Genomic DNA, 13471 nt, shown 5'->3' with positions numbered 1-13471 from the left:
CCCAGTGTTTGTGGAGCTATAATAAATGTACTGAGGAGCCAGAGCCTCCTGGAAAGTCATTTTTGTTTTTGTTTTTTAAAATTTAATTAATTAATTAATTAATTTTTGGCTGTGTTTGGTCTTCGTTGCTGTGCGTGGACTTTCTCTACTTGGGGCAGGCGGGGGCTACTCTTTGTTGCTGTGTGCGGGCTTCTCATCGTGGTGGCTTCTCTTGCTGTGGAGCACAGGCTATAGGCGTGTGGGCTTCAGTAGTTGTGGAACGCAGGCTCAGTAGTTGTGGCTTGTGGGCTCTAGAGCGCAGGCTCATAGTTGTGGCTCATGGGCTTATTTGCTCCACGGCATGTGGGATCTTCCCGGACCAGGGCTCGAACCCGTGTCCCCTGCGTTGGCAGGCGGATACTTAACCACTGTGCCACGAGGGAAGCCCTGGAAAGTTGTTTATTGGGACAATCAGTCAGGGAGAGACTCCACTGACCCCGATCTTCAGTGGTAAGGGAGTCAGAGGTTAGGTGTGGCTAAGGAACACTGAAAGTGTGCAGGATTGAGGACTGTGCATATGAGAAGTCAGGAGATTGTCTAGGGCTGTTCTAAACCTGCTTGGTAGGGCTCTGTTTGAGTTTTGGGAATATAGAGGGGACATGGTAGTCACTGGGGGTGTTTAGATTAGGAAAGGGCCTGTGACTGGCTGGCCCTAAGACCACGAGAAACTTTAAGCTGTGGTTTGCAGGGAGAGGTGGGTGTGGATGTCTGCCTAGGTGTCCCAGAGGATGATGACCGTGACGACGGAGGGGGCCGGGAAGAGCAGGCAGAGGCGGAAGAGCAGGGTGTCCGTCATGTGGCTGAGCTGCAGCCACAGGCTGACCGAGTGCTGCTTCTGAGCCTCGTCTTCCTGCTGGGCCCTCGCTGACCCAGGGCACCCATTTAGCTCTGCCTCTCTGGGACCTGGCACCTTCCCCACCAACTCCACGGGCTCCTTCACACCTGCGGAGAGACAGAGACTCCGCTGTGGGCTGCCAAGGTCAGCTGGGGGGTTGTGGGAGCAGGAAGGAGGCGGGAGCAGAGAAGGGGAGGTGATGGGGGAGGACGCGTGGGCAATGCTGATTTCCCTCCCCAGGCAGGTGGGCAGGGCTGAGGCCCAGGCCCGTGTTTCCCTTCTGGGGCGCAGCAGGGCAGCGTTTCCTTGGGCTGGTGCAGTGTAGAAGCAGGGAACGGAGCCAGCGAGGCCTGGGTGGGGGCTGGGTGGTGGCCAGGTGCAGCAGGTAGGTGATGAAGATGGTCTCCAGCAGGCTGACCACCATCAGTGACAGACACAGGGCAAGGTAGACACCTGGAGGGAAGTTGGGCCTGCCTGAGGGCCAGAGGCACCAGCCAGGGACTTCTTGTTTCCTCTTTTCCCGGAGGGCCCATTTGCAGGATCTCTTTTTACTCTGACCTGGTTTCATTCGTCCCTCTCCCCACTCCACCCCCCACCTTGCTTTTCTTCTCCTGATGGAGGGAGGGGCCGTACTGATGGGGGGGGGTGCCACTGGCAGGGAGTAAGTCATTCAACGTCATGAGCAGGAAGACGTTGTAGCCCATCAGGAGTGTCATCTTGAATGGGGCGCAGTTCTCGCTTTCTGCCGGCAGGTAGAAGCTGAGGGCGTTGATGGCTATCAGAAAGCTACTGGGCACCAGGAGGTTTATGACGTAGAGGCTGCGCCTGCACCTGATGGTCACCTGGTGGGGAGGAGTGTGGAGAACGTGGCAAATAACCGATGCCAGAGGGCTCAACTCTCTCTCTATATATATATATATTTTTTTTAAAATTTATTTTATTTATTTATTTTTGGCTGTGTTGGGTCTTCTTTGTGGTGCACGGGCTTCTCATTGCAGTGGCTTCTCTTGTTGCGGAGCACGGGCTCTAGGCTTCAGTAGTTGTGGCACGCAGGCTCAGTAGTTGTGGCTCGCGGGCTCTAGAGCACAGGCTCAGTAGTTGTGGCACACGGGCTTAGTTGCTCCGCGGCATGTGGGATCTTCCCGGACTAGGGCTCGAACCCATGCCCCCTGCATTGGCAGGCGGATTCTTAACCCCTGGGCCACCAAGGAAGTCCCTCAACTCTATATTTGATTATCCAATCCTTGCTGATGTCCAGTTAGGCTGGCCATGGGATGACCTCTTTGGGTAACAGATGCATTTAATTGTGATCTCTTCCGAAGTGCCCCCAATTTTGTTGTCTAATTTTCCCTTATGTTCCACCTGCTGGGAACACAACAATTGTAGACTTTTAGGGGCAAGTGGGGCACTTTGGATCATCGGACAGGACCACCCATTCTTACAACAGCCCAGCTGCTCTTCCTCTCTGCAGGGCAGAGGCCTTGGGGATCCTTCTTGAGGGCAGTTAGGGTAGAGGGCAGAGTGAGGAGCAGGTGTTTAACCCCCTGGAACTATTTTTACATCCCAAAGGGCCTTAGATCAAGAGGAAAATCACAGAGCAACTGGGCTCGGAAGTCAAACAGGGGCCCCTGGACTTACAGAGAACATGATCTGGTCATGTAGGTTGCTGTCCACCAACGTGGGGTGGCCTTGTCGATGTTCAGGAGCTGCCACTCCCCCTGGGTCAGAATGACGTTACGAGACGTGTCTGTTATCACCCACAATTCCTTATCCATGCCCAGGAGCATGCTGTCCAGTGCAAGGGAGGCCGGGGCCGCTCAGTCTGGAAGTGTCCTCAAGTCTCCTGTACACAAGATTCAATTCCTCCTTCACTGAGCTTCTTCAACAAATTCTCTTCTCTGTCCTTTAAAGCAGGGCATCCAGGTTGTCTCAGGTGGGTCACAGGACCAGCAATTCATATATGTGTGGGCTGCAGCATTGGGAGTTTCTTTGTTGTTGTTGAAGTCAAAGTTATGGGAAGATTAGATATGACTCAAAATGAGTCAAGAACTTTCCTGTTTTTCTTCTCAATTCCCCAGTTCTATGATGTTGTTTTAGTGGACTCAGTCTTGAGCAGCTCAATATTTTTATAATTACACGCATGCCTATTATAATGATTAATTTATCCAGTTCTGCCACAGGATACCTGGTGGCATTCAGTTACGTTAATTACCGGTTTAAGTGTGTTAGCTATTAATGTTAAAAGGTTTGAGCTAAAATTTATAGATGTGCAGCAGCTCAGGGTCAGGTGGGCCTCTTTGGTGCAAGGGCCATCTAAGATCTAAAGTAGTGGTATTTATTTATTTTATTTATTTACTTTATTGAGGAATTAAAGCAGTAGTTCTTAACCCTCTCTGCACATTAGCATCACCTGGGGAGATATAAAAAATCACAGTAACTGAGCCCCACCTGGAACAATTAAGTTGGAATTTCTGAGGGAATGCATAGTTATGGGTATTTTTAAAAAGCTTCAGTGGGGGGGCTTCCCTGGTGGCGCAGTGGTTGAGAGTCTGCCTGCCAATGCAGGGGACACGGGTTCGAGCCCTGGTCTGGGAAGATCCCACATGCCGCGGAGCGGCTGGGCCCGTGAGCCACAAATACTGAGCCTGCGCGTCTGGAGCCTGTGCTCCACAACAAGAGAGGCCGCGATAGTGAGAGGCCCGTGCACCGCGATGAAGAGTGGCCCCTGCTTGCCACAACTAGAGAAAGCCCTCGCACAGAAATGAAGACCCAACAGAGCCAAAATAAATAAATTAATTAATTAATATTTAAAAAAAAAAAAAAAGCGTCAGTGGGTAGCCAGAGTCGAGAAACACTAATCTAAAACCTTCCTAAGTAATACCTACATCATTTAAATATCTTCCCCTTGAACCTTAAATGGTTACCAAAATGTGTCTCGCTCACCTGTGTAGAGGAGGGAACTGAATGTGAACGTGCAGTTCAGTTGGTCAAAAAGAAAGTAGAAGATGTCCAGATTACAGGTGCTGGTCACCTTCATTGGCCTGTCATACTGTATTCGACCTTTGCTGCTGACACAGGCGGTGAGACCTGGAGGTCCCTGATCCACATCCACGCTGCTTGTGAGAGTCAGGGAGAGGTGGGTGCTGTGGGTGCCTTCATCAGCTTTTGACTCCCTTCCGTCCCAGGTCTTCCCCTACTGTGCTCCTTTTGGGCTCTTTCTCTAAGGTCACTCTCTCGTCTCTTCTGCTCATAGTGTTTTGTGGGAGTCACCTAACTGAGGCTGTGCCCAAGTCTGAATCTGTTGGTGTCCCCGTGCCCTGCACTGACCCTCAGCTGTTCTTTGCAGATGGGCTTCATGCTAGCTTTCCCCCACCCAGATATGCACAATTGCATGATGATGATGTTTGGGAGCCACAGGTTCTCAGCTGATGCAGTGAGTTTATTGTTGCTGACGTACTCTTCTGGGTTCCAGCTGATGAAAGGATTGTCCCACATCTGCAGCCAGGGTGGTGGAAGCAGAGATGAGTGATGGTGGAGCTTGTCCAGTCAGCCCCTCCTGCCCTTTCCTTTCTTCTTTAAACTCTGATCCTCTTACTCCCACTGGGGTCCCTAATGACCGCAGCCTATCTCCCTTACTTTATTAGCCAAGTGTTATTGGCAAAGTACCTCTTAATGACCTGTTTTTAGGGCAGACCTTAAATATAGCCTAAAACCATTTGGACCCAGAGACATACCACTACATTGGTCTACAACCACTTGGCCATTTTCTTGGGTCACCACTTCTGTCTTCCTAAGCTGCCCAGGGAGATTTGTGTCCCCAGGACCAGTCCAGTTCTAGATGGAGTTATTTGGTCCCAGGAAGATTTATACATTGGGTAGAGGTCTGGAAAACCTTAAGTCACTCCTCAAATTTAAACTTATAATTGGAAGTGGGAAGGGGAGAGTTGATCTGCCTTACCATAGTAATCCACAGGAATGATGTCAGAAGCTGGAGCTATGCATCTTGGTAAAGAAATTCCCATCCAGGATTATTAGTGCAAAAAGATTTGGCCCACGCCCACCACTTATTCTTATAAATATTTTCTAATTTATTGGACCAAGCACAGTTCTAGATGCTGAAGTGTCTTTTCCTTATCGTCTCCCCTTGTATCTAGGAACAATTCAGGTTTTAATTGCCATATAGACCACTTCTTTCTGGAGCCTTCCAGAAAGGTCAGGACTCAAGGATAAATCCTTCCTGAAAAAATGTCACTGCAGCATTCTTCTTTGTGTCTCCCCATCCCATAGGAAAACCCTCTAATTGGTACAAAATCCATTCAGAGTACCTATTGTTCACCACTAGACCAGTACAATGTTGGATTGACAGGGCAGGGGATCCTTATTCCCCACTAGAAGCGATGGAAAGTGGGGACCAGGTCTCACCACTTCAAGGATGGCAGACAGGATGAAGGAGATGTTGACATGAGTGGGGATGCTGAAATTGGTGACTGGACGGAAGGCCTTTCTGTCAAACACTGCTTGAAAGGCAGCAGGATCCACCCCATGCTGGCTGAGTCCTGAGCAATTGATGGTGAAAGTGTCACCTCTTCCTGTAGAGAGCAGAGACCCTGTGAGAGAAGGCCTCTGTTGCCAGGCTGGAGCCTCTCTGCAGAGAGAGAAAACACGGGACGCACTGGGAGAAGCAGGTGAGCCCTCCTTCCTGGGCCAAGACTTCCAAAGGCCATAGCCCTTCCTGCCAGGGCTGGAGCGGATGGGCTGGTCTGGTAGGCAAATGGTGGAAATTGATGTGGAGAGCTGAGTCAGTACCTATTCTCATTCTCGTTGTTCATCTTCATGCAAAACCTGCCCAAATCTATTTACAAACTCATCCTTAATGTATTGGCAGCCACTTCAATAAAGCCTATGGTGTACCCATCATAATACTCTTGGGTCCACCTAGTAGTACCACTCAGCACTGCCCTAGAACTTGTAGTCAAGATCACTTAGAAATCTGCTCTAATGATTTCTCATCTTCATTTTCAGGGACTTCTGTTTATCTAAGACAAGAGCTGATTTATCAAGAAGATAAGAGAGATAAACAACTGCACTTACTAGGTAGATATGGGAGACATATAGTAGGTATTCTGAAAGCTTACCTTGGTGCTTTATGCTTATTTTGCCCTTCTCAGATTTAGTGACCTCAGATATCTTAGGATTTATTTCCAGCACTGGGATCATGAGGCGATATCACTGAGCATTAAACCATATGCCAGTCATATAGTGAGCCCTATGTGGGTGTTCTCTCCTGGCCATGGCCAGGGAGCCATCTCAGTACCTGAGCAGAATCTTTGCCCCATTCCCATTTTTGTGTTATCTTTTTCTCTGCCTGCTCCTGTCTATCTCCATCTCTTTCCATAACATTTAAGGTATGTACCCAGACTGGGAACAAATATTCCCTCATGGAGGCAAAGTATCCACTTTCTTCTACCTCAGATTGATTCCCACCCTCTCTTGGTATTTTACTTACTCCTTCAGGGCTACTCTTTTCATAGACACCATATCAAAGGAAAAAGAGACAAGGAGGGTAGGATGAGGGTGTGGTGGAAGAGGCACTGGAGGACAATGAAAACTTAGAATTGGAGAGGTGGTGAAATGGGACAGTTTGGTAGATCCCTATGCAGTCAGGGAGAGAGGAGAGCTGTGTGTCCTGAGCAGTGGAATGTCTTTCTATTTGTCACCAAAAGGAAATCAAAACACTGACATTATGGAAGAACTATTTAACATGTTAATTCTAATGTCCTTCAAGTGCCAGAAGGAAGTTCCTAGATATCCTTCAGAACTACACTCTGGTCTTCCCTGTTCTTGCCCCATCTTACCTTGAAGCAGGAGGCTGATAGTGAAGCACAAGAGGATTCCCCTCCTAGCAGGCCACCCCTCTTCTGGACTCTTCTCTGGGGACTCACCAGGAGCCCCTAAACCCTGGGGCTTAAAGGAGCTCGGACCACACCTTGGTTCCTGGTTTTGAATACTGCTCATGACAGGTGACCACACCCTGGTGAGAGGCTGTGGCCAGAGAGATCACAGCAGAGTGTCCTGCTTTAGCCCTGTCCAGGTATGCTTTCCGGGCTCCAGGAAGGGAGAAAGTTGGGCCAAGATTAAGGGAGAAGCATCCTGTTTGGAAGCTCTGTGCTGAGATCAATAACAAAATAACTCACTTTAATGAGAGAGCATGGGCTGGGGAAATATGAATTATTTTTCTAAGGCCAAGGAATCTGCAGATTTGGAAAGGTAACAATATGTAGTGATTTGGTTATGTATTCATTCAGAATAATTGCAAATGCCAAATTATAAATCTTGATTCATAGCTTCATTATCTGCTGTTTATATTTTTCCAACATTCCCCAGCTAGATTTCCTCTCTCCAGTCTTTCTGCCTCCCTAATTCATTCTCCCCCAGACTAATGTTCTCCATATAATTTTTTACTCTATGCATTGATTACATGATAATTAGACGTCACAAAACAGGTAGCAGATCTGTTTTTAACATCTTTATATTGTCAATAGTGTTATACGTTATCATAAACTAGTCATCTCAGCTAGCATAAATATTAATGGCCTGTGTCAATGTTATGTCTTATGTCACATCTCTGTAGAAAAACACAATCGGACCAAATGAGTGAATTGGGGCGTTGTTATATTAAGTATCTTAGCTAGGTTTCCAGAAAGTTGGAAATTTCTCCTTGCAGAAAGGGTGAAGAGTAAGACCTAGAGTACAAAAGAAACTTTGTTTAGAATGGAAGATCATGACAGCCCAAAATAGAAACTGCTAAGGCAGGCAGGAATGACTTAGGGGCCCAAAGTGGGAAAGTACAGGACAGAAGGCTGAAATATCTTTTGTTTAAAGTTTGAAATGTCTGCAGTCCTTCGACCCCACCAGCTCTGTAAGTCATTTCTTCCCTTCTTTGGAAACTTGGCCAAAGGATTGGGCCATCATGTCATGTAGGACCAAAGTACTACTGTGTCCACATGGACACACCCATGGGGCACCGGACTCTTGGACTGGCCAAGAGTGAAGGGCTTTCAAGGGACACTTGAGTTCCACAGGTGGGCTAGGCTCCCAGACCTTGGATCTAGGAAAAGAGGGTTAACTTCAAGCCCTGCTGAAAGTGGCTGAAGATAGTTGACATATATCTTGTTTTTATCAAAGTTGGCTGAAAAACGGGACCTAAGTCCCAATTGGACTTAGAAGTAGATATAGCTGCCAGGAAGTGGAGGTGATAGAGGCAGGAGAAATAAAGCAGTAAGGCACAGGTTTGCTTCCGACCAGGGGAGTCAGAGTTTCAACTCTGGGATCTGGAAATCTCAGGAGCTATTTCTCCTGCTGCTGCTGCTGCAGGTGGTAACTAACATACTGAGTACTTTACTGTATGACAGGCGATGTATACCTCATTTTGTGTAGTTCCCCAACAATCCTACAATGCAGATATTGGATAGGAGTATGTAGAAAAAAGAAATGGAGCCAAGTAAATAGAGATGGCAATTGGATCTTGTATTTTCTGATCATAATTTAAAACATAATAAATTTAAGGCAAAATAAATTTTGTCATTAACCGCAAGAATCAAACACCCACAATCTATTGATCATCTTTTTTTTAAAAACATCTTTATTGGAGTATAATCGCTTTACAATGTTGTATTAGTTTCTGCTGTATAACGAAGTGAATCAGCTATATGTATACATATATCCCCATATCCCCTCCCTCTTGCACCTCCCTCCCACCCACCCTATCCCACCCCTCTAGGTGATCAAAAAGCACCAAGCTGATCTCCCTGTGCTATACAGCTGCTTCCCACTAGCTGTCTATTTTACATCTGGTAGCGTATATATGTCAGTGCTAATCTCTCACTTCGTCCCAGCTTACCCTTCCCCCTCCCTGTGTCCTCAAGTCCATTCTCTACATGTGCGTCTTATTCCTGTCCTGCCCCTAGGTTCATTGAACCTTTTTTTTTTTTTTTTAGATCCCATATATATGTGTTAGCATACGGTATTTGTTTTTCTCTTTCTGACTTACTTCACTCTGTATGACAGACTCTAGGTCCATTCACCTCACTACAAATAACTCAATTTCGTTTCTTTTAACGGCTGAGTAATATTCCATTGTATATATGTGCCACATCTTCTTTATCCATTCATCTTTCGATGAACACTTAGGTTGTTTCCATGTCCTGGCTATTGTAAAGAGTGCTGCAATGAACATTGGGGTACATGTCTCTTTTTGAATTATGGTTTTCTCAGGGTATATACCCAGTAGTAGGATTGCTGGGTCGTATGGTAGTTCTATTTTTAGTTTTTTAAGGAACCACTGTACTGTTCTCCATAGTGGCTGTATTAATTTACATTCCCACCAACAGTACAAGAGGTTTCCCTTTTCTCCACACCCTCTCCAGCATTTATTGTTTGTAGATTTTTTGATGATGGCCATTCTGGCCGGTGTGAGGTGATACCTCATTGTGGTTTTGATTTGCATTTCTCTAATGATTAGTGATGTTGAGCATCCTTTTGTGTTTTTGTTGGCAACCTGTGTATCTTCTTTGGAGAAATGTCTATTTAGGTCTTCTGCCCATTCTTGGATTGGGTTGTTTGTTTTTTTGATGTTGAGCTGCATGAGCTGCTTGTAAATTTTTAGATTAATCCTTTGTAAATTGCTTCATTTGCAAATATTTTCTCCCATTCTGAGGGTTTTCTTTTCGTCTTGTTTATGGTTTCCTTTGCTGTGAAAAAGCTTTTAAGTTTCATTAGACCCCATTTGTTTATTTTTGTTTTTATTTCCATTTCTCTAGAGGTGGGTCAGAAAGGATGTTTCTGTGATTTATGTCATAGAGTGTTCTGCCTATGTTTTCCTCTAAGAGTTTGATAGTGTCTGGCATTACATTTAGGTCTTTAATCCATCTTGAGTTTATTTTTGTGTACAGCATTAGGAAGTGTTCTAATTTCATCCTTTTACATATAGCTGTCCAATTTTCCCAGCACCACTTATTGAAGAGTCTGTCTTTTCTCCATTGTACATTCTTACCTCCTTTATCAAAGATAAGGTGACCATATGTGCATGGGTTTATCTCTGGGCTTTCTATCCTGTTCCATTGATCTATATTTCTGTTTTTGTGCCAGTACCATACTGTTTTGATTACTGTAGCTTTGTAGTATAGTCTGAAGTCAGGGAGTCTGATTCCTCCAGCTCTGTTTTTCTTCCTCAAGATTGCTTTGGCTATTCAGGGTCTTTTGTGTTTCCACACAAATTGTGAAATTTTTTGTTCTAGTTCTGTGAAAAATGCCATTGGTAGTTTGATAGGGATTGCATTGAATCTGTAGATTGCTTTGGGTAGTATAGTCATTTTCACACCGTTGATTCTTCCAATCCAAGAAGATGGTATATCTCTCCATCTGTTTGTATCGTCTTTAATTTCTTTCATCAGTGTCTTATAGTTTTCTGCATACAGGTCTTTTGTCTCCTTAGGTAGGTTTATTCCTAGGTATTTTATTCTTTTTGTTGTAGTGGTAAATGGGATTGTTTCCTTAATTTCTCTTTCAGATTTTTTCGTCATTAGTGTATAGGAATGCAAAAGATTTCTGTGCATTAATTTTGTATCCTGCTATTTTACCATTCATTGATTAGCTCTAGTAGTTTTCTGGTAGCATCTTTAGGATTCTCTATATATAGTATCATGTCATCTGCAAACAGTGACAGTTTTACTTCTTTTCCGATTTGGATTCCTTTTATTTCTTTTTCTTCTCTGACTGCTGTGGCTAAAACTTCCAAAAGTATGTTGAATAATAGTGGTGAGAGTGGGCAATCTTGTCTTGTTCCTGATCTTAGAGGAAATGGTTTCAGTTTTTCACCATTGAGAACAATGTTGGCTGTGGGTTTGTTATATATGGCCTTTATTATGTTGAGGTAGGTTCCCTCTATGCCTACTTTCTGGAGAGTTTTTTTTTTATCATAAATGGGTGTTGAATTTTGTCAAATGCTTTTTCTGCATCTATTGAGATTATCATATGGTTTTTATCCTTCAGTTTGTTAATATGGTGTATCACATTGACTGATTTGCGTATATTGAAGAATCCTTGCATTCCTGGGGTAAACCCCACTTGATCATGGTGTATGATCCTTTTAATGTGCTGTTGGATTCTGTTTGCTAGTATTTTGTTGAGGATTTTTGCATCTATGTTCATCAGTGATATTGGCCTGTAGTTTTCTTTTTTTGTGACATCTTTGTCTGGTTTTGGTATCAGGGTGATGGTGGCCTCGTAGAATGAGTTTGGGAGTGTTCCTCCCTCTGCTATATTTTGGAAGAGTTTGAGAAGGATAGTGTTAGCTCTTCTCTAAATGTTTGATGGAATTCACCTGTGAAGCCATCTGGTGTTGGGTTTTTGTTTGCTGGAAGATTTTTTTTAAATCTTTTTTAAAAAATATTTATTTATTTTTTAAATATTTATTTGGTTGTGCTGGGTCTTAGTTGAGTCAGGTAGTCTCCTTAGTTGCGGCTTCCAGGCTTCTTAGTTGTGGCATGCAAACTCCTAGTTGTGGCATGCATGTGGGATCCAGCTCCCTGACCAGGGAATGAACCCGGGCCCCCTGCATTGGGAGGGCAGAGACCTAACCACTGAACTACCAGGGAAGTCCCTGTTGGAAGATTTTTAATCACAGTTTCAGTTTCAGTGCTTGTGATTGGTCTGTTCATATTTTCTATTTCTTCCTTGTTCAGTCTTGGAAGGGTGTGCTATTCTAAGAATTTGTGCATTTCTTCCAGGTTGTCCATTTTATTGGCATATAGTTGCTTGTAGTAGTCTCTCATGATCCTCTGTATTTCTGCAGTGTCAGTTGTTACTTCTCCTCTTTCATTTCTAATTCTGTTAATTTGGGTCTTCTCCCTTTTTTTCTTGATGAGTCTGGCTAATGGTTTATCAATTTTGTTTATCTTCTCAAGGAACCAGCTTTTAGTTTTATTGATCTTTGCTATTGTTTCCTTCATTTCTTTTTCATTTATTTATGATCTGATCTTTATGATTTTTTTCCTTCTGCTAACTTTGGGTTTGGTTTTTTTTTTGTTGTTGTTCTTCTTTCTCTAACTGCTTTAGGTGTAAGGTTAGGTTGTTTATTTGAGATTTTTCTTGTTTCTTGTGGTAGGATTGTATTGCTATAAAGTTCCTCTTAGAACTGCTTTTGCTGCATCCCATACATTTTGGGTCGTCATGTTTTCATTGTCATTTGTTTCTAGGTATTTTTTGACTTCCTCTTTGATTTCTTCAGTGATCTCTTGGTTATTTAGTAGTGTATTGTTTAGCCTCCACGTGTTTGCATTTTTTACCGTTTTTTCCCTGTAATTGATATCTAGTCTCATAGCGTTGTGGTTGGAAAAGATACTTGATACGACTTTAATTTTCTTAAATTTTCCGAGTCTTGATTTGTGACCCAAGATATGATCTATCCTGGAGAATGTTCCATGGGCATTTGAGAAGAAAGTGTATTCTGTTGTTTTGGGATGGACTGTCCTATGAATATCAATTAAGTCCATCTTGTTTAATGTGTCATTTAACACTTGTGTTTCCTTATTGATTTTCATTTTGGATGATCTGTCCATTGGTGAAAGTGGGGTGTTAAAGTCCCCTACTATGATTGTGTTACCATCGATTTCCCCTTTTATGGCTGTTAGTGTTTGCCTTATATTTTGAGGTGCTCCTATGTTGGGTGCATAAATATTTACAATTGTTATACCTTCTTCTTGGATTGATCCCTTGATCATTATGTAGTGTCCTTCTTTGTCTCTTGTAATAGTCTTTATTTTAAAGTCTTTTTTTTTTTTAGGAAAAATGTTTTCTTTTTAATAATAAGAATGTTCTTATTATTATACTTCACTTTTTTATTTTATTTATTTATTTTTGTGTGTGTGTTAGTTTCTGCTTTATAACAAAGTGAATCAGCTATACATATACATATATACCCATATCTCTTCCCTCTTGCATCTCCTTCCTTCCCACCCTCCCTATCCCACCCCTCTAAGTGGTCACAAATCACCGAGCTGATCTCCCTGTGCTATGCAGCTGCTTCCCACTAGCTATCGGTTTTACATTTGGTAGTGTATATATGTACATGCCACTCTCTCACTTTGTCCCAGCTTACCCTTCCCCCTCCCCATGTCCTCAAATCCATTCTCTAGTAGGTCTGTGTCTTTATTCCCTTCCTGCCCCTAGGTTCTTCATGACCATTTTTTTTTTTTTAGATTCCATATTTTGTCTGATATGAGAATTGCTACTCCAACTTCCTTTTGATTTCCATTTGCATGGAATATCTTTTTCCATCCCCTCACTTTCAGTCTGTATGTGTCCCTAGATCTGAAGTGGGTCTCTTGTAGACAGCATATATACGGGTCTTGTTTTTGTATCCATTCAGCCAATCTGTGTCTTTTGGTTGGAGCATTTAATCCATTTACATTTAAGGTAATTATTGATATGTATGTTCCTATTACCATTTTAAAAATTATTTTGGGTTTGTTTTTGTAGGTCTTTCCTTCTCTTGTGTTTCCTGCCTAGAGAAGTTCCTTTAGCATTTGTTGTAAAGCT

General features: G+C 43.6%; 2 protein-coding genes across 2 annotated transcripts in view; one reads left to right on the top strand and one right to left on the bottom strand.

The window, feature by feature from the left end:
* ABCC5 (ATP binding cassette subfamily C member 5) overlaps nucleotides 1-13471 on the top strand; it is a 203767-nt gene that overhangs the window by 71693 nt on the left and 118603 nt on the right. The gene's annotated exons all lie outside the window — the stretch shown is intronic.
* Nucleotides 752-6889, bottom strand: LOC137765884 (5-hydroxytryptamine receptor 3C-like). Its single transcript, XM_068545644.1, is given in 10 exon segments — nucleotides 752-973; nucleotides 1086-1327; nucleotides 1503-1716; nucleotides 2513-2550; nucleotides 2553-2669; nucleotides 3818-3987; nucleotides 4260-4369; nucleotides 4833-4876; nucleotides 5287-5463; nucleotides 6730-6889. Coding segments are annotated over 10 exon segments (1494 nt in total).

Source organism: Eschrichtius robustus, chromosome 6, assembly GCF_028021215.1.
Source record: "Eschrichtius robustus isolate mEscRob2 chromosome 6, mEscRob2.pri, whole genome shotgun sequence".
Lineage (NCBI taxonomy): Eukaryota > Metazoa > Chordata > Mammalia > Artiodactyla > Eschrichtiidae > Eschrichtius > Eschrichtius robustus.
This window is presented reverse-complemented; position numbering and strand designations above follow the sequence as displayed.